Below are 27,877 nucleotides of genomic sequence, written 5' to 3' on the forward strand. Positions count from 1 at the left end.
AATTCAACAGGTGTGTCTTGAACATACTCTATAACCATCAATGCATAATTATCATCTTCACAGCTGACAGATGCAATATAGAATTCACTTGCCTGATCATCAGACAAAACTTCTGTCTTTACACACTGAACATTTTGTTTTCTGTTGCTTGTACACATCCTGGCATAGTGTCCGATTTTGTTACATACATGACATAACTGACCACTAGTCTGACACCTTGGATGAAGATTATCACAACATGTAAAGGGCTTATTCTGACTGTATGACTGATGATTTCTTTAGTTTCCATGGACTCCTTACCATTACTTCTCTTCTGACCTCGTGAGAGACCAATTCTTCTACCTCAAGTTCATGTTTCTGGACCTTCTGATCCTTCCCTCTTCTAAAGTGTGAATATTGTCTTGATCCCTGATTTAAGACTTGCTTAGCTCTTTTTCTCAGTCTCGTATACAAATTCAACTGGTGTGGTCACACATCACATCTGCTCGTCAGTCCAGTAGTCTCTGCTCATGCCTGGTAAGTGAGCATTAATTAAGAATTAAGTAATCATTGTTTCAGCGTGATAGTATGACAGGGACATTATCCAATATATGTAGCTAGATGTCGGGTGTAATGCATGTCAACCATTTGTTATCCCCTTCTGCACGTCTAGTGCCAGGTAGGGGATATAGGCTCTGTCCATCCGTACATAGAATATCTTAACAATCTTTGACTAGATTTTTTCTATACTTGGTAGCTAGGTTCATCACAGTATACTAAGGATCCCAGTCGTTTGGTGACCTTGACCTTCATTTCAAGGTCACGAGGGAACTCTAATGTTTTGCCCTTGTCACCCCTTCTTAATGTTTTACCCTTGTCAACCATTCTCAGGATTTTCTTCATATTTGACATCAAGCTTCATCTAGGGACGGCACAGGGCCCAGTAGATTTTTGTGATCTTCACATAATTTTCAAGGCCACAGAGACATTTTTAAGATTTCAGCATGTTTACCTACATGTTAAGCTTGTCAGCGAGATCCCTCAAGAGCCATTTACTGGATTTTCTTCATGTTTGATACCAAGCTCAAGGCCCAGTCAATTTTGGTGATCTTCACTTTGAAGATTTCAGCATGTGAACATTGTCAAGAATGGTTCACTGTATTTTCTTCATAGATTTTCAAGACTTCTCTTGAATTTTTTTTTTATAAGCAATTTCTTATTTCCTATTTTTGCATATTTAATACACCATTACATTCATGTCAAGGTCAAAGCAGGTCTTGAAAATATTTGTGTGTTTAAACAGGTACAGAGCAAGATATCAAGAGACTGTTTTTCACAGTCTAAGTAAACTTAGTCTCAGTATATTTCGTTACACTCCGAGACCACTGAGTCTAACAAAACCTAGAAGAAGGTCGCGTCAGGTAACCTTCGAGTGGCCAATGACCGTCCAATCAAACGCGAGATGGTTAAATAGGTTTAACCAATCAGACAACTGCTACTATTTAAGGATCGGAGGGACTTTCAAAATATTCAGTTCACTGACACAGATCTCTCCACAAACAAAAATCCGCATATAACAGACTTATTTGACCTGCAGTATATATACGCTTTTGGGTTTCTGTTGACATGGTTACCATTAGCTAATATTTCCTCAAGATAACATCCTTGAATTTTGCCAAAAACACAATTTTCAGCAACTGTTTACTCACCGTTATCATGATTGTATGTACGCCGTGTGCATCACCCGGAAGCGAGCGTACGCTAAATAGCAATCGGAATTGTTCGGGTACGAACCTCATCAAGACAAAAAGCTCGAAAGGTGTGTGTGAATGTGCATTTTCGTAAGCTGTGTTCTGATTGGTCAGTCTCAAAATGTTACCTGACGTGACCTCCCATAAGGTTTTGTTAGACTCAGTAGTGAAGTGTAATGAAAAGTACTGAGGATAAGAGTACTTATACTGCTGTTTTTCATTTCCTGTTTCCCCTGTTACAGGACAAGGCAATAGATCAGGGGACTTTAAGGTCTTTTGGAAGAAAACTTTGTTTGACAACAGAAAAACAGTAGTATTTTCTAACAAAGCACAAAACCACAAGAACACAAGACCTTGCAACTCATTCACTCACCTATCACACTTTCGAGTAATTTTCTTTCAGTTCAAGTTCATTCAACCTATATGTTTTCTTCATTAGGGAGCAAGAGGAAAGAATTCAGAAAGTCATTTAAAATTTGCAAAATCATGATATGATGTCCACTTTTTATGAGACTTAAGACTGTAGAGATATGGGATTTAGGATGTATTCAAGAGATGTCGTGAGAGGTTGACTGATCATGTTTTTGTTGACATTTAACATATTCTTAAACCACGACCTTCACCTTTATTTTTTTTGTGTGTTTGATTTGATGATTTGCAGTGGGGAATTATGACAGTTTAGTGACAACTGCTTGTTGTAAGAGCAAACTGCAGCAAAAAATACTTCATCTTTTGGAAGTATGCATCAGATGGCGGGAACTACATTACTAATACCCTGTCTTGTTTCTAACACTAGAACTTCAGGCAGCTTACCTCTGTGTCGGCCCCTCACTCCTCACCAAGACTCCATCATTCAAGGAAGTTGCCTGGGATTACAAACTTATGTAAATACACTGTAGTCAGAACCAAATCTCAGTCCATTTAGAGTCCACCCTACAGATGCTCAGTGATGTAAATACAGTGATTAAACTGGAACATGTTAAAGGGTTATGATTTAAAGGCATTTTCAGTGGTTATATTTCTGAGGTTTGTGGGCAGTGAATTCCAGAGTCGTTGGCTGATGAAAGAGAAGACGTGTTTGTAAAGCCCATTTAGTGAGTTTGGCTGAGTGAAGAGAGAGTCACTGGAGGAACTGATATTCTGCTGATTTTAGTTAGGGGATATAAGTTGTTTTAGGCAGAATCAAAAGTTTTTATTGTAGAGACAGTTGTGAGTAAGGATGAGGAGTTTGAAGTTGATTCTTGCAGAGATGGGAAGCTATTGACGTGACTTAAGCACAGGAGAGGTATGGTCATAGCAGGAACAACGGGAGATACAGCTGCTGAATTCTGAATTCGCTGAAGTTTCTGAATTGATTTGGATGACGTGTGTGCGTTGGTGTACAGAGAGTTGCAATAGTCACGTTTTGAAGGTACTAGGCGGTGCATCAACGTTTTGTCAGGTTTGAATGTGAAGATAGTTGTGTATTCTGCTCATGTTGAAAATGCTATAGTAGCAAGCTTTTTGATAGAAACAATATGGGTGTCCTAGTCTGTCTCACAGTCCCCGAACCACATTATTTTGGCTCTCTGCAGTGCTAAAACCTTTAAATGAAGCAAGTCTAGATTTGCTCAGGTTCTGAATCCCTGATCTCCCTGGGTCTCCATTTCAATTAAAATGGGTTTGTTTGTTACTATCAAAAGTACATATGTTAAGTGATTAAGCCTTACTCTATGGGCATGCATGGACATGATGGATTCAAGAATTTTTTTACTCGCAGATTTTGTGCACTGAGAGGGCAAAACCTCAGCATCACCAATATGAAGACACATGGAGTCAGATTGTAGCTTTCTGAGCTGGCATTTGGATCCAATTAGAAGAAATTCTGTTTTGTCTTCATTTAAAGAAAGTTTGTTACATCCATGCTCTTATTTTCTGAATGCACTGTTCAAGTTTTGAGATGTTGCATGAAAGTTCAGTGATCTGAAGCTGACATACAGTTGAGTGTCATCTGCATACAGATGGAGATCCAGAAAATGTTTTCGAATTATGTACAGGTAGGATGTAAATTGTGAAATGAAGTGGCCCCCAAACTGAACCTTGTGACACACTGAACAGAGCTGATTTTTGAGAGTAGGTATCATGGATACTGTTTGGGTATAGTCAGAGAGGTAGGATTGAATCCTCTTTAGGGCAGTGCCAGTTAAACTGCTACGAGTCTCAAGTCTGTGAAGTAGAGTATTGTGCTCAGCAGTGTCAAAGGCACTTGACAAATCAAGAAGAGCTTGTGCTGTGACTTTTTGTTGACCCATATTTACCATAATGTCATTGTGAACTCTAGCAAGGGCTGTTTTTTGTGCACAGGCAAACTGTAGCACAAATGGGGTTGCGCAGCATAGAGAATATGACAAGTCTTCTTATATGCGAGTGAAGCGAGCTAAGGTTGGCAACATACTTTCCTCACTTCGGATCATAAAATATTTTTCACGTCAAATTAAAATATCGCCACTATCAAAGGTACACTCCCATTTCCTCACTTGGTCGTGCTCTCAGATTTCCAACCCCATATTTAATAATTACTCATGTGAAATATGTTTTATTCAACATTTTGAGTGCCCCTTGTGGTATTCTGATCGTTCTTTTCCTCCATTCCCCCTGCCAACAAGAAGAAGCAGAAATAAAAATGAAATACCATATTGCCTATTTTTCTCTATGCCGTGCAACCCGTTTGCGCTACAGTTTGCCTGTGTTTTGTACTATTGGATGATTTGTATGCTTATTTGAAGGACCCTCTGAACTGATTTATCTCCACAGGGTGTTTGATATGAGCAGCTACAACCTTCTCTAGACATTTAGAAACAAATGACAAGTTTGACACAGGTCGAGAGTTTTTGAACTGGTTGGGATCAGATCCAATTTTCTTGAGTATAGGCATGACTAAAGCATGTTTGAACACAAGGGGAACATGACCGAGGGAGAGTGATGTTATGTCCCACAATGCTGGAGCCACGTCAGACGAGAACAGCCAGGTGGGAACAGCATAAGAGCCATTGATTTGGAATTTGCACTTTTCATGTCTTTCAAAATGTTGTCGATGGACACATGACTGAAACCGTGGCTGTCCTGGTAGTCCAGAGAACTTGTGTACTTGATAGCCTCACCATGGCTACTTTTACAGCTATGGGAATACCTTGATTATGTTACAGCTCAGACAATGGGACAGTGACAGTCAATAAGCCACAGGTCCAAGACAACCAATTTGAGGCATAATTCTGACTGATTAGCATCACTGGTATATGGCCACACCGGTGATGGAGAAATGTCTGGTTCAGTGATGTGTCAATGTCCTGCTTCTCCATACATATGGGAAAAATTGTGTTTGCAGACATCTGTCACATGAAATGTGCTCAAAACAGTATCCAGCATGCTCCTTTCCACAAAAAGATGGATGCTGCCAAACACCCATCTACTGTCACCATGGAGATTATGGGGATCACTCTGGAGCAAATGTCAGTGGGGACAGAGATCTGTTCTTTAATCTGAATAATCTAGTACAGATTTGTTTGGTGCTGCTTCCAGATTTTTGGCATTTTTAGTTTTTTGTTTTTCCATGGAACGTTTTGGTGTTAGTCTCATGGTGGGATGGGCTTCGTTTCCGGAGCAGAACTCAAAAAACCGTTCAATATTTTTGCAAAATCAGAACCTCAAGTGGTGCCTTTTGCCATGTACAGATTTTTTGTGCACAGAGAACATATCCGTGGAGTATGCAATTGTCATAGAATATTTGCCCCTCTTATTATTTTGTGGAGAATTTACACTTCAGGTCGGAATTTATACATTACCCTAAAGAATGTTCACAATATGTTTAATGACTACTATTCATTAGTACTTGCAACTTATGGAGTACTGTATTTCTATTTTCAAATATGTGCATGTCACATGCAAGCTTTGGAAGGTTCCATTACTGTATGTTTCAGTGATTGTATTATGTTGGCAATTTGTTATATGGGTAAGCAGTGTTTGTGCAATGGCAAGGACTGTTATTATGTAAGAGGTTTCATTCATGGTTCTTTGAACTACTTTACTTAAAATTCTGTGTTTTGATATAGTTTTTGAATTTGACTGACTTTAGGACAAGTCCATTTATATATTGGGGTATGTGCCTTATCAGTAGTTATTTAGGCATATTGAAGTGGTGTATCATTACATTAATGTTATAATACTTTATGCTCATATAATTTCTGGCATAACTGGTCTGCATTGTATTATATATACATGTACAATTTGAGAGTTGTTCCCACATGGGAGAGTGTATTAATGAATGGATGTTTATGCATGTAAATCACAGGTTCAGAGGAGTTATTTGCCTTTTAGGTACTATTCTGTATTCAGAGATTGTTTGAGAATGAAAATATTATGAAATATGAATTTATTTTCAGCATTTCATTGTTACAGAATATACCTTGAGAACATCATTAAAGGATATTTGATTATCATATATATTAAAAGATATCATCAAATCACTGCTAGACATGGAACGATGTCATAGAATTGTTTAGTCATAAAGATTTATTACGAATCAGTCTAAGTAAACTTAGTCTCAGTGTATTTTGTTATACTCCACCACTGAGTCTAACAAAACCTAGAAGAAGGTTGTGTCAAGTAACCTTTGAGTGACCAATGACTGTCCAATCAAACGCCAGACGGTTAAGTAGATTTTACCAACCAGAACAGCTACTATTTAGGGATCAAAGGGACTTTCAAAATATTCAGGTCACTGACACAGATCTCGCCACAAACAAAAATCCGCATATATAACACATTTATTTGACCTGCAGTATATACGCTTTGGGATTTCTGTTGACATGGTTACCAATCATCCTTGAATATTGCCCAAACCACAATTTTCAGCAACTGATTACTCACCGTTGTCAAGGTTGTACGTATGCCATGTGCATCACCCGGAAGCGAGCGTACGCTAAATAGCATTCGGAATTGTTCGTGTATGAACCTTTTCAAGATAAAAAGTTTAAAGGCTATGTGCAAATATGCACTTTTGCGATTTGGTAAGCTGTGTTCTGATTGATCAATCTCAATGGTTACCTGACGTGACCTCCCATAAGGTTTTGTTAGACTCAGTGGTGGAGTGTAACAAAAAGTACTGAGGATAAGTTTACTTAGACTGTATTATGAATATATTGTAAATTTAGATTCCAGTCACACAAATTACAGATATGTAAAACAAGGTATGATAACGGTATTGATACTGGCCAACTGTTATGGTCTAATTGTACAAGGGGTGTTGTAGAAGATGAGTATCACTTCATATTAGTTTGCCCATAGTATAAGCATCTAAGAGAATGGAATGAGACCATACATAGTATGCAAATTTATCATGAACACTGATAAGCTTTGTGTAAATAAATGTTCATCGTCTTTATACTTGTCAGTACTATTCTTTGTAACTGATTTTACCACTTGTTTGATCAAGCAGATCAAACTGTTTGTAATGTCAAAATAAGATTTAACATAAACATAAGTAGGAGTTTATTGCCAGCATGAACACCAGCGTAAAGCTTTGATAACTTGTTTTGTGCTAGGGCTTTATTATGTACACATGTATGTATACTGGAAAAATGTGTGTTATACTATAAAACTGATGTCTAGTGTATTTGAAGTAAAGTCAACCTGTTTAAGGGAACTATAGTCTTTAGTCTTGGTTTGCAGGTATCAGTATCAGTATCAGTATCAGTAATAGTATCAGTAACAGTAACAGTAACAGTATCAGTATCAGTATCAGTAACAGTATCAGTATCAGTAACAGTATCAGTAACAGTATCAGTATCAGTAACAGTATCAGTAAAAGTAACAGTATCAGCATCAGCAACAGCATCAGTAACAGTATCAGAAACAGTATCAGTAACAGTAACAGTAACAGTAACAGTATCAGTATCAGTAAAAGTAACAGTATCAGCATCAGCAACAGTATCAGTAACAGTATCAGTAATAGTATCAGTATCAGTAACAGTATCAGTAACAGTAACAGTATCAGTATCAGTAACAGTAACAGTATCAGAAACAGTATCAGTATCAGTAACAGTATCAGCATCAGTATCAGTATCAGTGTCAGTAACAGTAACAGTAACAGTTTCATAATGTGGGTTCAATGGCAGTTTAATTCTGTACAACATCATATAAAATCGTCCTTATTTATTTCATGCATTGGTATGTTTATTCGATCCACTGGTGTGTGAACATATAGCACACATAGTGACTGTATTTCTTACTAAAATACCACGGTCAACACTATCCAGGTCCAACACTCTTAGCAACAGCCATACAGTATCCTGTGCAAGACTAAACTGCACTAGATACATTTTATCCCCCCCGGCATGTAATGTTGGGGGATGTAGTCGATGCCTTGTCTGTCTGTCTGTCTACCCATCTGTCTGTCCATCTGTTATCGTTTTGTTTCCAGAACATAACTAAAAAATTGTTCAATGTTTTTAGACCAAAATTGATAGATATAATACTAGTAATCTGAACCTATGGTTGTGCTTTTTGGTATTTATAGATTTTGGGCACTTCTATTTTTTTTTGTTTTTCCATGGAATGTTTTGGTGTTAGTCTAATGGTGGGGTGGGCTTTGTTTCCTGAACTCAAAAAGCATTCTATATTTCTCTGCAAAGCTTCGTAGATATACCAGTCAGAACCTAAAGTTGTGCGTTTTGCTATGTACAGGTTTTTGTGATTTATTATTTTCTTGGTTTCCATGGAAATGTCTCCAAATGGTGGGATAGGCTTTGTTTCCAGAGCAGAACTCAAAAACTTCTTAATATCTTTCTACAAAAGTTGGCAGATGTCGGGGACAGACTCTAAAGAGGTTCCTTTTGCTATTTACAGATTTTTGTGATTTATCATTTTCCCATTTTCCATGGAAACGATTCGGACCTAGTCTCAAAAGGGATGGATTAGCTTTGTTTCCGGAGCACAACTGGAAAATGTTTTAATATCTGTTAGCAAAACATGGTAGATATGTGTGGCAGAACGCAGAGTGGTGCCTTTTGCTATTTACAGGTTTTTGTGATTTATTATTTTCTCGGTTTCCATGGAAACATTTTGGACTTTGTCTCAAAATGGAGGGATGGGCTTCATTTCCAGAGCACAACTCAAAAACCATTTGATATCTTTCAACAGATCTTGGCAGATATATGAGACAGATTTTGAAGTGGTGCCTTTTGATGTTTACAGATATATGGCATTTACATTTTTCATGATTTCCATGGAAACGACTCAAACTTTGTCCAAAGAAACATCAAGTAACTGTCAGATGATTTGTCCTTTGAAATATGTCTGGGCTGGAGGGATATGTTATTTTCTGATGACTTCTGTTTCAAGTTTAAACCATGACAATTTGTATTATTTTCCCAAAATCTGAGTTGCAATGCGAACAAACATTCACAGCTGCGACTGCTATCTTTGTTGACACTGGCATGCTTGATTGTGACAGGAGCTTAGCTGATGGGCTACTGTGAGAAAATGGAGCCAGCAATGGGTGGTAAAAGTATCAGGCCGAGCCATATATGCATCCAGTAAAGTGGAGATTTATTGGAACATATACTCTAGAGATACCGAGGATGCTTACATCTCCTCTCCTCCATTGCTTCGACATGAACTGCTTTTGAGCTGTGTATCTCAAGATACTAAGTGATATTAACTTATTAACTTGTACTGTCAAGATATTAACTTGTGCGCTCAAGATGCAGACCTGTGCCAGTTATATTTGGACACTTGACATAATTTCCATAGACTTACATGTCATTTAGATTGTAGCATAACTTGGATGTTATTCTCGGAAGATCCAAGTCAAAGTTACACTTTTATGAGGAATCATCTTACCCACAATCACATAATTTCTGTTTAATTTTCCGTTGTTTATTTATTGAATGACAACATTTTTATCAGCATACACAGTGACAAGAACTCATTTAACATGGTAACCTATGGGATTGTGCATTGTGAAACTTGGGTACATAAGTTGATAAATGTGATGTCATTAGTTAAATAGTGGTCGGAAAACTGAACTGAAATTATATGTTCAATGCAGAGATGATTTCACATTTTCCTGTCAAAGATCCATCCTAAACTCACTTCAAGAAACTTATTTATGCTACATTGAAATAACATGTAAGTCAATGGAAATTACATCAAGTGTCTGAATATAACTGGCACGTGTCTGTAACTAACTTGAGTGTTCAAGATATTATCGTGTGCACCCAAGATACTAATGTATGCACTCAAGATAACTAACTTAAGTGCTCAGTTTTTTAACTTGTGCTCTCAGAAGTCACATGGGTATGAAGATAGCATGGTGAAAGCAGTATATGAATCACAGGCTTCCCTGTGATAGATCATCATCTTTATGTCATCTTCTCTAAGGAACCTTCTAATTACACTCAGAACCTGGAATTAACTGCCAGGACCATATGCTTTTTGACTATTCATGGGCCAATGAGCTTATACCATTCTTCCACTTGCTTCCACATTAGATAGGTTTCCACAAGATAGAGTATTATGTTCAATAAGTTTTCTAAAATGGTATCTTCAGAAAATTGAACTCCTCCGCTGGAGGAACAGATGAATTTGGATTTCATGTTGGGAACTTTGTAATAAAGACAATTCTAAGAGCACAGATGTGGCATAGGTGAAGAAAACTATCAAGTCACTTAGCTTCTGGATCCTCCTGACTGCATAAGATTAGAACCATTCCAGCATTTCATGTCTTGTGGATGACTCTGTGATTCAAACAGATTACATTAGCCTGACTGTCGGCATCATCCTACACCTTTGCATAATTTTACCTCAGAGGCGTATCAATGAACCCCAAAGGCCTACTTGACTAGGAGGCTCTGGTGTTTGCCCAAAACTGTTAGCCATCTCAGGCTAACCTCTTCTTTAGGAAAAAAGGTGGGTTGTTGTTCGATAGTGCCTCAGAATATTGGTTTTATCCTGCAGTAGACACCTTTTCCTGAATTGGACGTCCCTGGATTAGACAACTGCTGGGACAAACAGACATATTCTGCAGTGAGTAACTCAGTTCCTGTTGAATCTTAAACGGTATCCCAGAATATCTTACACCAGAGATACGCCAGGAGAGATTATGCCAGATTTCCTGTACTATATCTATTGTAATTCAAGCATATAGTGGAACATCCTACTGTTTCATTTGGTGTCTTGAGTCAAGCTGATTTGATTTGAGTTGGTTTTTACATCACATGAGTATTATTCCAGCCATATAGTAATGAGATCCAATTTGCATCCATTACCATTTTTTGGTGTTTGAAAAGACTGTAATTTGACATCAATGACTAGACATGGAAATGTGTATGGCCTTTGCTATATCACTGACATTCTTAATCATTTAATGAAGATGTGTTTTATTTTGACAACTAGCCATTGGCCATCCACCCATTAAATTACATTTGTGACCTCATTCCATTGTCTGTTTGCACTATTACTTTTCAGAAATGGAGTGATGTGCACCAGTTTCAATTAAAAGACTCCATTTTCATATTTACTTTTGATAACAGAAATATTTCCAATACTTTGAATGTAATTGAAGTAGGATAATATCCTTGTAACTCTCCATTCCTTAAAAGTAATGTGTTTTGGCACCTCTGGGGACTTGACACCTTTACTTTTAAGGAATGGAGAGATACCCAGACATTACCCTATATGTAATCATGGAAGACAATGCTAGGCCACTTAACTCCCGTAATTTGGCAGAGTTTCTGAGGAATAATATTATGATACTCTCCTGTGGAGCCCAGATCTGAACCTTTTCGAGTGCGTCTGGGACGTTCTTGGTCATTGTCTGCCGGCAAGGGTCCCTTTTGTTCAAATCGGAGGTTCATGAAGTGTGGTGGTCTTGTTAATGTACCCGTAGACTCACTAGTGGCATGAGGAGAAGAGTGGAGGTTGTCATCCATGAACGTGGCAGATACTTGAGAATCTGGTGTCAAACACCTTAATAGATTACAAAGGGCCTCTACAGACAGCGAGATGCGACATTATCTCACATAAAATTGTGCCAGGACAATACTGATTTAGTGTCTTCTATTCAAAATCAACAGTTTGGTGATTATCATGTACAGAGCATACAAATTAACATTTTGCTGACAGGTTTTTTGAGTCAGTTATTCAATCATCAATCAGATAATCATGCTTTTTTGCCCTTCTAAAAGTTTCTGTTCATATCATTGCAAACCTCTCATGGCTGTTTTTGTGAGCATAAATAAAGCAGTGTAAAAAGTGGTCAGAATTTCAGTTATGATGGTTGATGGCAGTGCTCTGTTTTATCAAACTGATACTTAAAGTGGGACTAATCCTTACTATTAACATACAAATTATCTAAGTATGAAACTTGCTTAGAATTTTTAGGTCTGACTTTTTGAATGAACAATCTGTCAAAATGAAATATTTTTGGTCTGACTTGTGAACCAGTGAACTTGTGACGTGAAGGGTCTGATTTGGTGTGCACAGCAGTTTTGAGATATGTGTTTGTGTGTTGGCACCACCATTGTGTTCCACCTATGCTACTGAGGCTTCCATGCTAAGCTGTAAAGATGTTACGTGATTTCCCGATATCTCCCTGTTGTAAAGTTTGGACTTGGCTGAGTAATTAAAAATTGTTTTTATCTAGGCAGATACCTGTTGCTGTTTAATGATTTAAATGAATGCCAGATATAGTTAATCATCTTTCAATAATAGGTTATACAGGGGTTTAGAAGCATTTGTATTATTTTGCACTATTCTAAGTTGACCACTGAGAAGGAGTATAGTGATGAAATTGTCAGTAGTCTCAGTCACTGTCACCAAGCACTTTATCTCGCATAAGGCATCCAAGTGGCAGGCATTCAACTTCTGAACTGACCAAAGCTCTCTGTTGTATTGGACCACGTTTTCTGCCATGCTTCTTGTCAAAGCTGTTGACAGTGGTACTTTGGCTTTTGGGGAATGACAAAATTGGTGATTGTGATTTTGTCTGGTGATATTTGCAGCTCTGGTGCTTAAAAATCTCCATGACAAACAATGGCCATGGTTATGAACATTAAGGTGTACAACTCGACCACCATTCTGTGAACATGCAAAATATCATACCAAGGATATTTACTTAAACACTTACTTAAACAATTGTTACACATAGTTTTCTGAATTTGTTGATACCAAAACATCTGCCAGGAAACAAAAAGGGCACAAGATTAATGATGCAGATTTATTTTATTTTGTCCAATAAAGTGTGTTTCCTGAACCCTGATAATTAATACAAACATGTGGAATATGGCCATTCCAACAAGTAATACACTTTATAAAGGAATAATTACAGTAGAAGTCATCAAAAACAGCTTCTTTCTAATCCAGGCTTATCCGTGGCTTGTACATTTATCATCAGCTCAAAAATCTGGTACATTGTCTAAACCGGATTATCTCTTCAGTCCCAGTGAGTGCCAATTTAGACAGCTTCCACTGTAGTTAAGTTTGATTTATTTGGTGTGTGCCTGTTGTATCTAATCAATTCTTGCATATGTAAAGTCAAAATCTGTCATTTCACCTCCTTCATACTTTGTTATGGAAATGTATCATGTGCAATGTGAGGCTTACAAAATGTTATTTTTTCTTGATTCAACAAGTGAATAAAACTGAGCTTGTAATGTCAGACATGTTTATTTAGTTCAGGTGTTGTTAATGCTTTGGTCTTTTGATGTAAAGCTATTTTAGCATTTTTCAAACCAGATCTAAAGATACGTTCAGCCAAGAATTGAAAGATATGTTATCATATAGCTAGAGATAGGAATGTTATACAAGGTTAGCCTTCATCCTTACAGCCCAGACTGTAAAATGAGAAATACACTTTCAAAATCTATGGTTTGTAGACTCTCTGCATCCATACTTTTTGCTGAGTGTCTTCATAACACACATCTTTCTACTATGACGTATTATCAGCTTCTACTGGTAAGTCAGTATTTTGATATTTCAGGGAATGAACATGAATACTGCTTTGCTTTGCTTTTGAAGACAGCTTTTACCAGGCAAAGCTGTGACATTACCCCATCAGTGTATAGCATGAGCATGTTCTTGCAACCACAGATGATCACCATTTGAAATATGTTAAGTTATTTGTCATGTATGCCTAGAAGAGTAGAAACATTCTGATATGACATGAAGTTTTCTTAAAATGATCCTGCACTGTATTGTATGCACTTTATGTATGTTTTCCTAGGTCCTTGTTACAATAAATATTTGAATTTGAATTTCAGTTTATCATTTGGTTCATAACAGAAATTGTCCAAAAAATACAGCCATTAAATGTCATATTTTATGTAATTTTATTCACAGGTCCTAATTACTCACAAAATATGAAACATTCTTGGGATTCCTTACAATGTTGCTCTACCAGTATGAATCTGAGTATTTTGAGCAGCATGCATGGTCATTCATGTCAGTATCCAGATTTACATTGAACTTAAGAGAACCCATTGTTGTTCAACAATACCAAGCAATTTCTGTTCCAGAAAGTCAGTTGTTTAATCTGCAATCTGGTGGTGATGACAATCACTTGAGGGAGCCACTACAGTGTTGTCCACTTTTCAACTGTGTTCTACACTAGCTGGTATTTTCTGTACTGGCAACTTATGACTTGTACACCCCCAAACCCAAAAGAAGTGATAATTTTGCATGTATTCAATCCTATATTTTCCAGCATGTACGTCGTACTGGCTGGGTACGGAAGAAAGTTTGTGATGGAAGTGGTCCTGAGAGTGTCGCTGACCACATGTACAGAATGGCAGTGCTGGCTTTCCTTGCTGAACCTGGGGCGGGATTAGATAAACACAGGTAACAGATATTTAAAGTTGTTTAACTAAAGATGGAATTCAATAATAATTTTGTCATACAGTGTGAAATTATTCGGCACCTTACCTATCATGCTTATTAGATCAGGGATGATGGTCTGTGTTCACTGTGTGTGTTTTCAGGTTTTTGTTTTTTATAGAGAATGTGATATTCGCACATTTCATTTGTATTCCTAAAGCAGACATTTTAAATGTTGAGACGAAGCTAGTATTAGAAACAAGATTGATCTCATAGGTGATTAGTTAGAAAATGTATTGTAGGTGATGGACTCTCGGTTTCCATGGCCTGTGGGACTGAGGATGTGACATAGATAAATTATTGGAGAATCACACTCCAAACAAGCTCATGTTCTGTCAGATTGTGATGTAATCATTGGCAGCATGTATCTGAAGAGAAAATACTAATGATTTGAGTCCCTCAAACATTTGAATGTCTTTTTCCTGATACTTGTTTCTGATCCACATGTTCCACTATATATAAAATTTTGACATCTATTGACTTATGCTGTCCTCCCTTGCGAAAAGATCATGAATTCTTCATGAAGAGTTCATGAAAACTTCATGAAGAATTCATGAACATTAAATGAGACATCTACTTCATGAAGAATTCATGAAGATACTCCCTGAAGAGTTCATGAAGATACTTCCTGAAGAGTTCATGAAGAATTCATGAAGATACTTCCTGAAGAGTTCATGAAGATACTTCCTGAAGAGTTCATGAAGACCCCCCTGAACTGTTCGTGAAGACTTCCTGAAGAGCTTTTTCGGCCTTTTTCTGCAACAAAAGTCACATAATCTGACCATGCCATGCAAGCTGGCAGGCAACATATAAATTCGTCACCAATAGATGTAACATAAATTAAATATCAAGCAGCAAAGAGGACACAAACAGAAAACTAGATTTTGATGATATTTCCTTTTTATTCAAATCTTCAGCAGAAAATTCTGATTAATTATTTAAAAACAACACAAAAACCTGTATCCAAACATTGTGCTCTAGAATTAAAGAAGCTGTCATCCATATATACTTGTTCTATCTTTACTACAGCTTGGATGTCAATCAGTCTGTATCCAGGAAAATGAACTCATTAGGAACACCATTTCATGCAGTAGATTGTAATATACAATTTCAGAAAGTGTAATCCCTTCAGACTATATGTTTTTTAAGTAGACAATGAGAGTCACAACCAAAAGAGAATTTACAACAGGGCCTTTAATCATCTACCTGGAAGTTGTACATGGGGCATCACAATTTATCTCAGAAGACACAGGATGGAAGAACCTTCAGGAAGAGCAGTGGTAACATCACTGAAGATGCCCACATTGGTTTAAGAATGGTTAGTGACTGAGTGAGTTGAGTTCCAGCAATATCACGACAAGGAACCCAAGAGAAGGGCTACATACATTGTACTCATGTTACGAATCAAACCGAAGTCTTCAGTGCGAAGAGTGACCACTTTGGCTCAGGAATATAATCATCGAGAACTTCATCTTTGTGTTTCAACATTTGCAGAATCGCCCCCATTTCCTCAGAATCGCCCAGTGGAAATCTGAAAAACATTGCAACCAACAACATTTAATCATAGTCTTTCCATTTCAAAGAGTCTAAAGCAAATACTGAAACTTTGTTGTTTTAAAAAAAAATTGCTCAAAATGTTAAGTATATATAACTTGTTTCAGATAATTTTTCACCTGATTAATTAAACTATTTTAAATAATTTAATAATTTAATTTTACACTGATGACCTTAAATTATTTTTTTTAATACAAAGAGTGCATATCAAGTAACAAAACTGGCTTCTAAATCACTAGTCTACATTCATAATCAAATATATTCTGAAATATCTGCATTTCCCAACACTTAAAATAATCAGCACATCATAAAATAGAAAAACGTATCTTCATGTAACTGAACCTATTTCCAACTCAAATAGATGACTAAACATTGTGGCACATTCACTTTTAATTGACAATGTGTAATTATTCCAAAAGTGAATACAAAAACGACAGAGAGAAAATGAAACATCCCTGAAAGTGCCTATAGCAATTATCTCCCTTTTCATTTGAATTTATTTTGTTGTTTATGATCTAAACCAAACAAACTTAGCACCAAACTGGCACCTTGAACTCTGACACCATCTGCATGTGCTCAGATTTAAGTCACCAGCGTTACATGCCCCTGTGTAAGTCCCATCGTACACAACGTTCACATTATCATTCCGTACACATTACTGATTTTCCTTCTGAGACTAAGAGACATACACTGCTATATGTTTAAAAAAAGTTTCTGTCATTCTCCTCAAAGCTTATCCCTTCACCAATGTTTGTTTATGCATATTCCGGCACTCAAAATAATTTCAAAATTGTTGTTATTTACGTACCGCTCATGGAAATCACCTTGGGATGCATCCATAGGCAGTTAATCTAGTCGATTCCTTTATCTTGAGTCAGTTCTTGACATATCCATCGTTGTATTATCCACGAAATGCGCGAATCGCAAATTTATTAGTGATATTCATCGCCTGAATCGTTGTCTGTTGGCGAAGTTGCATTTGGCGCCTTCTGCCTCGCTCTCGCGCTCGAAGACAGCAGCAATGGCGTCATGCCGGGAAACGGTCGCGTCTTTCCGTACAGAATGTTGCAAGTTTGAAGTAAAGACATTTTTTGATAGAAAAGAAAAATTAAGTGTAAATATAAAGCTTAGATCAGGAGTAAATCGTGTCTATAAATAAAATAAGATGTATGATTATTGTTATCCGTTCTTAAAGTCGCAATAGATTTCGGAAGAACGAAGGGCGGGGCAGTTTTGGCGCGAAAGTTACTCCATCATACCGACAGTGTATAATTTCTCATCTTATGAACAAATAATGGCAAGAATTACAATATTTAGGTATCAATATCGAAATTAGAACTTGTCAATATACATGTCGTATTATTGTCAACGGCGGGGATCCCGTAAAAACATGTTCTGAGTTCACGTTCCGTTGTCGATCATAACTTGGAAGAATAGTTTATAATGCACATGTCCCTGGTCATAAATTTTATTTCATTAGTCTAAACTGACGTAGTTTTAGGGTCATATCGTGCTGGACAGGGAGTGACAGTGGAATGTGTTCTAAAATCGAGAGCATTGAATGTTTTCAACGAAAAGATCAACTTGCGGGTTATGATGCTGTCAGAAGCATGGCGATATCAAAATATTTTTCCACGTTTCTTTTTTTTCTAGTACCGAGTCGACTGTTAATGTTTTTGACAGTTTTATGTTTTTGCTTCGTTATGAACTTTGCGGAAGACGTTCTTGCGATAGTAAAGTATCTGCATGCATGTCCGATCGTGAGCAATCACGGGAGAAATTCAAAGAAATGAGACGATTTTGACAGGAAAACTTTACTTTATGGAGTAAATATGAATAAGGAAGACAAGTAGAAAACTTCCACAGTACCAACTGGTTACGCAGCTATTTTAGGAAGGTAAGTTTTAACTTGAACTGTCCCTATGTTACTAAAACAACTTCTGTTAGGCACAGAATCGTTTAGCGTTCTTTCATGCATTGTTTGTTGTATAAATTATGAAACAACAACAAAAATTACTAGACAAAAACTAGTAATGCCACGAGAGATTGGATTTACAGATAATTTAAACTTAATTAAATATGTGGAAAGTATGTTTATGCCTCATCTGTAATCATTTACATAACAACTTATGTAACATGAATAAAAGTATTGTAGCTTGTAATATTTATTCTGTATTTTCTTTTTAATGTAGTTTACTCTGGAAATTTGTAGTGAATAAGACTAGACTTACTTCATGAACAAAAACTTCATGAAGTAACATATAACTTCATGAAGTGTAAAATAACTTCATGAAGTTGAAGAACTCGTCATGAAATATGTCTTCATGAAGTAACAAAACTTCATGAAGTGTGAAATTACTTCATGAAGTTGACGAAGTCTTCATGAAGTGTGTCTTCATGAAGTAAGTTCATGAAGATTAAAGCGAAAGTTGATGAACACTTCATGAACTCTTCATGAAGTCTTCATGAACTTCATGAAGACTTCATGAACTCATGAACTGAGTTTCGCATGGGGTCTAAGGATTAAAAGATTAAGTACTCCCCCTGTCTGGTCACTGCAGTTGTAATGGTAGGACACACCCCATTTTGTTTATTCTGTATTTCATTGGCTATTGTAGGTTACACCCATTTTTGTATCAGTCAGCAAATCAGAATCTTTGTATTGTTTAAATTGTAGTTAAAAATTTTTGTATCTATCGTGGAATAATAATTTATACAAAAATTCATTTATTATCACTACAAGCATTATGCATTAGGATTCAGATATTAAGAAAATATACATATAGCATATTAATTTCATCATGATCAGTAGTAGCTTAGAGGAAGACACCAGCTTAAAGCAAGAACCAATTTCATAGATCTACAAGGGTTTAAAATTACAAGTGCATTGTTTAAAGATGTTTGTACATAAATCCTAGCCTGAGATATTGCTACAGTTAGACAAACAGTTCATTCTAGACAGTTTAATGAGCTTCCATGAAGAAAACATATCATTAGTACAATAGTGTGACAACATTTTTAATTAAGGTCATTAAGCCATGGCCCAGTGAAGCACATCTATTGTAATCCAAGCTATTATAATTGACACATCAAAACAGGCTTGGATAGAACTAGCCCAAGCATACAGTAAATGTGCCAGCAGGATTAATGCCACTTAAGATAGGATTAATAGGATTAAGAGCACTCCCCTCTGTCTGGTTATTCCATTAGGTCACACCCCACTCTGTACATTCAGTATTTCATTGGCTATTATAGGGCACACCCATTTTGTATCTTTAACTAGCCACAACCTTTTTATTGTTTCAAGTTTAGTTAAATAGTCTCCAATTCCATTTGTGGCTCAGAAGGGTTTAGACTTCCAACTCAGACCAACTCTAGCCCTCAGCCCAGAGGGTTGTACCGACTCTCTGTGGCCACCCTTGTTACTCTGTCTCTTGTAAATAAAATTGTAATTAGCTTCTTGTGACTTCGGACTCTTTGCTGAGTTAATTCCCCCAAGCAAACCAGCACGCCAGTTAGATAAGGGATTTCACTGGTACCCTCACTTGGACCCGAGATCCATATCATAACATTACACACAAACTCTATGTGCTGAAGTTGTACCAAGTATTGTATAAAATACAGCAAAAGACAAACATGTTTTTATTGGCATGGTCATGTGCTTCTTTCAGAAATGCTTTGTAGATGGGATGGTGGGGGCAGGGGGCACTTTTTTCATGGGTTTTGTCTTGAAGATGTAGCCGGTCAAACTCAGAAGTGCACAGATTTTTTTGGTTCTTGTTTTGTTGTTTGATGCCACACTTAGCAAATATTCCTGCTATATGGTGGTAGTCTTTGTATGATCAAGTCTGGTCCAAATATATTGTGCTAAGTAGATAGTGCACATTCTTGCAAAGAAGAGATTACATATTTGGGTTCTTAAGCTCATTAATCCAAGCATTTCTGGGGTGAATCAACAGGGAGAGAGTATAACTGTCAACAACACTGGCAGTAGGGCAGAGCCTGGCAATGATGATGAACTATCAGCCAATGGTTACCATTATTAGCAATTCTGTGAATACTATCTACCACCCTCCTCCCCATTCTTATGTCCCTGGATAGAAAGTGAGTATTTTCCACCTTTGTAATCTGAAGAGCAAGATTCTGATGTACCAGAGGTAGTATTCTTAGAATTTTTAGTAATAATGACTATTGTTCCTATGTTCTTTTTATTCTGTTAAACATACTCATGATTATTTAACATTATTGGGAACAAAATTCACTGTACATTTGAATTGACAAATACTGCCTTTGCTGCTGTCTTGATGCCTTGCATAAAAATTTTCCTCTATTCTTCAGTTTTCATTTAATTCAGAAATGTGACAATTTGTTAATTTATTTACATAAATGTAAGAGATGTTAATTTCCAATGTAGGTGTATGAAGATTGCTCTTGTTCATGACTTGGCTGAGTGTATTGTGGGTGACATTACACCACAAGATGACATAAGCAAGGAGGACAAACATCAAATGGAGAAGGTGAGTTCCAGCGGATACAAATGGTGGGGAGGAGAGCCCATTGGGAGCATTATACTGGAAAGGTGGAAAGAATTTACAATGCTCATAGTATCAATCACTGGATTGTCTGGACCAGCCTTTGATGATGTTTTTTGTCAGCTATTCCTTTTTTAACAATGCCACTTCTGATATACTTTTGAGATGTTGTCAGTTTGAAAAACTTTTCCCAGTCCTCAGCCAAGCATTAAACTATTGAGGTAATAAGTTGGTATCTTTTTTTCACCCAATATACCACTACACAGAACAATTTTTTTCCAATACATATCATTCCAACATATGATATGGTATAATGGTATACTGGTAAACCCATTTAGCCATAATAGAATGGATTGCTTTAAATAATCCAGTTGTACGTAGGGTTCAAAATCAGATTAGACTATAAATAATGTACTGGCATTTAGTTACAGTAAACGGCATATCTTTAAATGTCTTGCACCACTTAGCAATCTGCCCAACACTTCCACAGTCCTCTTTATGTCTTTCACCAGCTTTTGTCCACAGTATCAATGCTTTTTGCAGCTTTTGCAGATATATTTCTTTTCTTTACTTTAGCCTTGTAGAATTCTTGTATTGTACAATAAGTGTATTATGGTATAATGGTATACTGGTAAACCCATTTAGCCATAATAGAATGGATTGCTTCCAATAATCCAGTTGTACGTAGGGCTGAAGACTGTCTGGTCTATGAAAAGCGGATGGATATGATTTATGCATATATGCTATGTCTTGGGTGCTTACTTCAGTCTATTTACTGTATGAGAGCTTGACATATAATGCAAAACATACTCTTCAAAAAAGAAACTTAACATGCTGTTTTGAAGTTTATTTACTGAGTGCAAACAATGCCATCATTGTTCATTTACAGTAAAATCATCACTTTACAGACTTCCAAAACCAGAACATCCTGAAAGTGTTTGGGTGGTATAAAATATATCTGTCTGTGTGACCACCATGAGCGTTGATAACAGCTTCACAGCAGTGACCCACAGAAGGAAGGAGATGCCAAATGCTGTCTTGAGGAATGTTGTATTACTGTTGCTGAAGTACTGCGTGCAGTTCTTGTAGTGTCTGAGGTGGCGGATTACGCTGGTGCAAGCATTGATCAAGAATATGCCGTAGATGTTCAATTGGGGACAAATCAGGTGATCAAGAAGGCCATGGTAATCGTTACACCTGAACATTCTTTTGCTGGATGAAGTCTTGGTGAATGTGAGGTCAAGCATTGTCATGCTGGCAAGATCCCCTGTTGACATTGTGTCAGGTTGTTATGTCAAGAATTTACATCAAACTGTTCTTTTGGCAAAAAGTTCCTGTAGCCGATTGCGGAGTGTCTGTGCAGAGATTTGGTGCTGTCTAGGTGCGAGTTGTTGTGGATGCTGCTGCCTTGGTGTGTGAACAAGGATGTCACACCCAGATGTGGCAATCCTGGGGGGCGGTGGTAACTTTGAGTTGATTTGACCTGGGTCTGTCATTAACACTCCCAGTAATGTTGTATTGGGTCCATAGGTTTAGGTGGTCTGTCTGGAGAGACTGAAGTGCCTTACCATCTCATCTGGCAATGCTCCTCCTTGGAAACAGCCACTGGCATTGTGTCATTGAATGTGGAGAACTGTTGATGTGGCATGTTAAAGCCCACAGTCACAGGCTTCAGACTGGGGTGATACACAATTTCTTGATTCATGTGCATTTCATGTAGAGTGCATTATAGTGATACGCTACAAACATGAGTGTCACGTGACATTTCTGTTCAACGTTTCTTTTTTCAAACATTTTGTCATTGGCCACTGTTCCTGCACATGTTGGGATTCAGCATGGATGGTTTGTGTAAAATATTTTCCTAAATTCAAACTGTTCCTACGAGTATGTACTTTCCTTTTTGAAGAGTATGTAATATACCTGTTGTGTGGTTTTGCTTTTACCTCCTAACCAAGAGCAAACAAATTGAAAAGATTTGGATACACACTGCCATTTCAATGAAAAACTGTTGAACACAAACAGATCATAGACACAAGGCTATGAACATGTCCTTTACACTTTGTTGGATCTCTGAAGCACAGCCTTGAAGAGCCATTGACAGCAGTACAAGTATCCAAAGGGACTCTGAAGTCCCACTGCTGTCAATCACTCTTCAATGTGCTTTGCTGAGTGGCCCTTGAGGACCAAAACCTTTAGGACTGCTCTGTACTCAAACTTATCAATTTCTTCCATACCATTAGCGATATATATGTGATTAGATGTCCTGTGACAGGAAGTTAGCAACATGTGTATGTCAATATTACATTTATTTAAATGATCTAAACCATTCTTCAGTGTCAAACAGTTATTTCTTTCATGCACATATTGGAAGTATTTAGGCTCAAATTTGATTTTCAATCATACTTCACAACTACATGTTCTGTTTTTGAGTTCTATATGTATAGCTGAATCAGGCTTTTTGCCTGTATTCAGTACTTTCAGCTTCTTTTATTAGAGGTTCAAAATCAGAACAGACTATAAATAATGTACTGGCATTTAGTTACAGTAAACGGCATATCTTTAAATGTCTTGCACCACTTAGCAATGTGCCCAACACTTCCACAGTCCTCTTTATGTCTTTCACCAGCTTTTGTCCACAGTATCAATGCTAGCAGCTTTTGCAGATATATTTCTTTTCCTTACTTTAGCCTTGTAGAATTCTTGTATTGTACAATGATGTCTGACATTTGTTTCATCCAGAAATAAATTCATTCTGAGAATATTGTCTTGGGTAGAACTTAGTTACTATTGTGTACATGTATCTACATGAGAATCTATAGTCATCATTTGTTTTAATGTTGAATGCTGCATCTGGTGATGAAGTTATAGAGTTTGATTCAGTATTGCCTGGTTACCCCTACAAAATGTCTGTGCTATTTGTACTTAATTAACTTTTATGTGTGAGCTGTTATTTCATACTTTTCAAAGCTTCTAATGCCTCATTAATTTTATGGAATATAATGGGTTAACATCATTAACATCCTTTGTGTTAAAACTGGTTATTGTGTCTAATCAATTTCTCTCTTTGAGGTAATACTTCTTCCTAGAATAAATGATATAGTTTGTAGTATATCAGCTCCATGAGATTTACATTCACCCAAAAATTCTACATAGAATGGAATGAAAATGATGATGTAACACTTTTGGATATTTTGATGTTAGATTCAAAGTTGCATTGGCCCCAACAGTTGGCTGATACCTGAAAATGGGAAAAACGATGCCACACAGAAATAGAGTACTGACAAGAACTTCATGTACTGTTCTTTAAAAAGCTACAGTAACAACCAGTAGAAAATGTGTCTTAAACTCTCCAAGATTCAGCAGACTGTTGAATCAGGAGAAGTAACATAAAACTGTCTGTTTTATTTATTAATTTCAGTATGTTCAACCTAACCAATGAAATGTTTTGAGCAAATTTCATACTCCTCTCAACCTTTCATTTATCTCTATATTTAAAGACAGACTGAATTTCAGACTGCCATAGAATACATCTGCAGTCTGGTGGAAAATAGTGTTGGGCAAGAGATCTACAGTCTGTGGCAGGTAGGACATTACAAACTGGTGTAAGGACTTGCCATTCATCTCACCTTCATTTCCAGTGTATCTAGAAGAGTGAATGAGTCAGATGAGTTTTCCGCTGCACTCAGCAGTATTCCAGCCATATGGCGACAGTTTGTTTATAATCGAGTCTGGACCAGACAATGCAGTGATCAACAGCATCAGCATTGATCTGCGCAACTGGGAACTGATGACATGTGTCAACCAAGTCAGCGAACCTGACCACCCAGTCCCGTTTGTTGCCACGTATGACAAGCATAGTCGCCTTTTATGGCAAGCATGGGTTGCGGAAGGAATATTCTACCCCAGACTTTCATGGGTGTTTTAGGATGAAATAATGATTGATTTTCACAGTGTCAAAGAAGATTTCAATGTGTTTCCTTGGCAACATAACCAGTGGAAGAATGATATTGGCATTTACAGGTATGTCTTTATGCACCTACCTATAAAGATCTCGGTTAGAATTGGTCTTTAGCAACCCGTGCTTGTTGTAAGAGGTAACAAACAAGATCAAGTGCTCAAGCTTGCTCACTTTGTAAATATATGTCAAATATCCCAATTTCATCTAATGATGCTCATAATGTTGATCACTGGATTATCTGGTCCAGACTTGATTATTTACAGACCACCACCATATATCTGAAAAAGAAACAGGCAAATTATGTGATTAGCATTAACAATTCAAATAAGCGATCAACAGGTAGAGATGTACATTGACTGACATGTCATTGACAGAATACAGCAGCACTGACTTTAAGTTTTGTAAGGGAAATTTTGTCTGACAAACTGCACGGATATAAGCACACTCTTACTGTATATGATGCACAGATATGAGTACACTCTTATCGTATATGATGCACAGATATAAGTACACTCTTACTGGCTATGATGCACAGATATAAGTACACTCTTACTGTATATGATGCACAGATATAAGTACACTCTTACTGTATATGATGCACAGATATGAGTACACTCTTCTTGTATATGATGCACAGATATAAGTACACTCTTACTGGTTATGATGCACAGATATAAGTACACTCTTACTGTATATGATGCACAGATATAAGTACACTCTTACTGTATATGATGCACAGATATAAGTACACTCTTCTTGTATATGATGCACAGATAAAATTACACTCTTATTGTATATAATGCACAGATATGAGTGTACTCGTATTGGATATGATGCACAGATATAAGTACACTCTTATTGTATATGATGCACAGATATATTTACATGTGTACACTCTTATTGGATATTATGCACCGATATAAGTACACTCTTATTGTATATGATGCACAGATTATGTACATATGTACACTCTCATTGTGTATGATGCACAGATATAAGTACACTCTTATTGGCTATGATGCACAGATATAAGTACACTCTTGTGTACGATGTACAGATACAAGTACACACTAATTACATATGATGCACAGATAAAAGTACACTCTTATTGTATATAATACACAGATAAAAGTACACTCTAATTGTGTGCAATGCACGAATATAAGTTCTCTCTTATTGTATGTGATGATGTATTACTGCTAATACTTTGGTAGTTCCAATGCTCAGCCTTTGATATCTTTTAGGAGTATGAAGATCAAGGAAGTAAAGAAGCAGAGTTTATAAAAGATATAGACAAGTTTGAAATGATCCTACAAGCATTTGAGTATGAACAGATGGACAGAAAACCTGGATACCTTCAAGAATTCTTTGACAGCACTAAAGGTAAGATTCTATGAGGGATTTCAGTTTGCAGTACAGTTGACACTAAAGAAGAAACTGTCATCATGCATAACATAACCTATATTTTGTTGACTTACAATGCTTACAAAATTCATTCATTTGTATTAGTCTGCTAACAAGATGTACAGTCAGTGGCTAAATATGAGTTCGCAAACCTGACTGCGCTGAACATGGCCTGGACGTCAGGTGAAGAATAATCATTTCATGTCTCTGTTTATGACCATAAATCATCATGAAACTCGGTATGGTAATATTTTATAGGGTCCGGTTTCAGTCTAACACTGGTAGCAGCAGTTTACTTGCCCTTTGTTTACAGTTATTGTCGTCTGCTTCACAATGCCTGCTCATGGCCCAACCAGACACAAATAATTGTTTCTTTGTCCCAACAAGGTAAATCAAACTATAAAGTTGCAGAAATAGTCAGAATTAATCTTAGAACAGTTCAGAACGTTTTCGTGACACTGGTTCATGTGAAAGCATCTTGTATAACGGCGGAACAGTTTGAGGAACATTACTGACAGCTGAAATGCACAAATTCCCCAAACTGTGTTTCTACTAGAACAGTTCAGAGATGATTGTTTGCCCATGGCCACAAATGACATCTTGTATCCAAGAAAATCACCTTATCACCTGTGAACAGGGAACACGGATTCAGATTTTGCAGCACTAAACTGCAGTGGGGAAGAGATAACTTGAAACATTTTCAGGGATGAGACTCAAATACAAAAGGGAAGGGATCAGAAAGTTTTCGTTTGGAGGAAGAAAAATGTTTGGGTGTTCACAATGATCTTGATAACCAGAAAGTGATATTGGCAATGTTCTGGCACTGCATCACTTATTATGGTGTTGGGACACTCATTCTCTTGATGGCAATGTGAACACAAACATGTATATTAACATTCTAGATGAAAAATTGTAGCCTGTTATTACTAGACATTTCACAAACAGACCATGGATATACCACAGTCAGTGAAAAAATGACAATGGAATTTGATACTTTGCCATGGCTAACTCAAGGTCCTGACTTGAATGTGATAGAAAACATGTGGTAAACTCTGTGTCTGAAAAGATGAGTTCATGAGATCAGAAGCAGCGATGACCTAATTGGGATCGTCGGGGAAATATGGAGAGGTCTCTCACTCGTGTACATTCTCGATAGAATTCAAAGGGTCTTTGAGGTCGAGGTAATATCTCAAAGTACTGAAAATTTCATGTGAGTACCATTTCATTTTACAAAGTAACTGAGCTTTAAATTTGAGGTACAAAATCAGGAAATTCCATGATGTCACACCACTGCAAACTTACTTTTGGCCAGTGACTGTACATGTATTGTGTTTTTCCCTCACCTGATATAAGGGTCAGCTTTTAGGTTAGACTGGAAGTTGGCTATTGTGTTCGATTCTTTGGGAGACACATGCAGATTGTTTCAGAGGATAGCTGACACACATGAGAAATGTCTGTGTGTATGCCTTCAGTCATGGATTCATGACGATTAGCAGCGACTGATAATGCTGATCTCAGAGACCTATCTCGAACATACTCTCTATCAAGACCAGAGAGCTAGGATGAAGCTGCTATGTTAAGACATTTTAAGTCATGCTAAGGATCTTGTATTCTGTCTTGGTTGGAAGTGGTAACCAGTGCAGATGCATGAGGAATGGGGAGACATGACTGTGCTAGGTGGTTCTGCAGATCTATCTGGCAGTTGTATTCTGGACAGCAGGTCTTCGCTCAAACTGTTGCAATAGTCCAAGTGGGACAACACCATAGATCTTAGAAGATCTATGTGTTGT

General features: G+C 37.1%; 1 protein-coding gene across 1 annotated transcript in view; it reads left to right on the forward strand.

Annotated features, from left to right (window-relative positions):
* LOC137278146 (5'-deoxynucleotidase HDDC2-like) overlaps window positions 1–27,877 on the forward strand; it is a 35,272-nt gene that overhangs the window by 2,022 nt on the left and 5,373 nt on the right. The window contains exons 2-5 of the mRNA XM_067810316.1: window positions 14,470–14,603; window positions 20,608–20,710; window positions 24,239–24,307; window positions 25,928–26,066. Of these exons, the coding sequence (XP_067666417.1) occupies window positions 14,470–14,603; window positions 20,608–20,710; window positions 24,239–24,307; window positions 25,928–26,066 (445 nt within the window). The remainder of the gene's footprint in view (window positions 1–14,469; window positions 14,604–20,607; window positions 20,711–24,238; window positions 24,308–25,927; window positions 26,067–27,877) is intronic.

Source organism: Haliotis asinina, chromosome 3, assembly GCF_037392515.1.
Source record: "Haliotis asinina isolate JCU_RB_2024 chromosome 3, JCU_Hal_asi_v2, whole genome shotgun sequence".
NCBI classification, from domain to species: Eukaryota; Metazoa; Mollusca; class Gastropoda; order Lepetellida; family Haliotidae; genus Haliotis; species Haliotis asinina.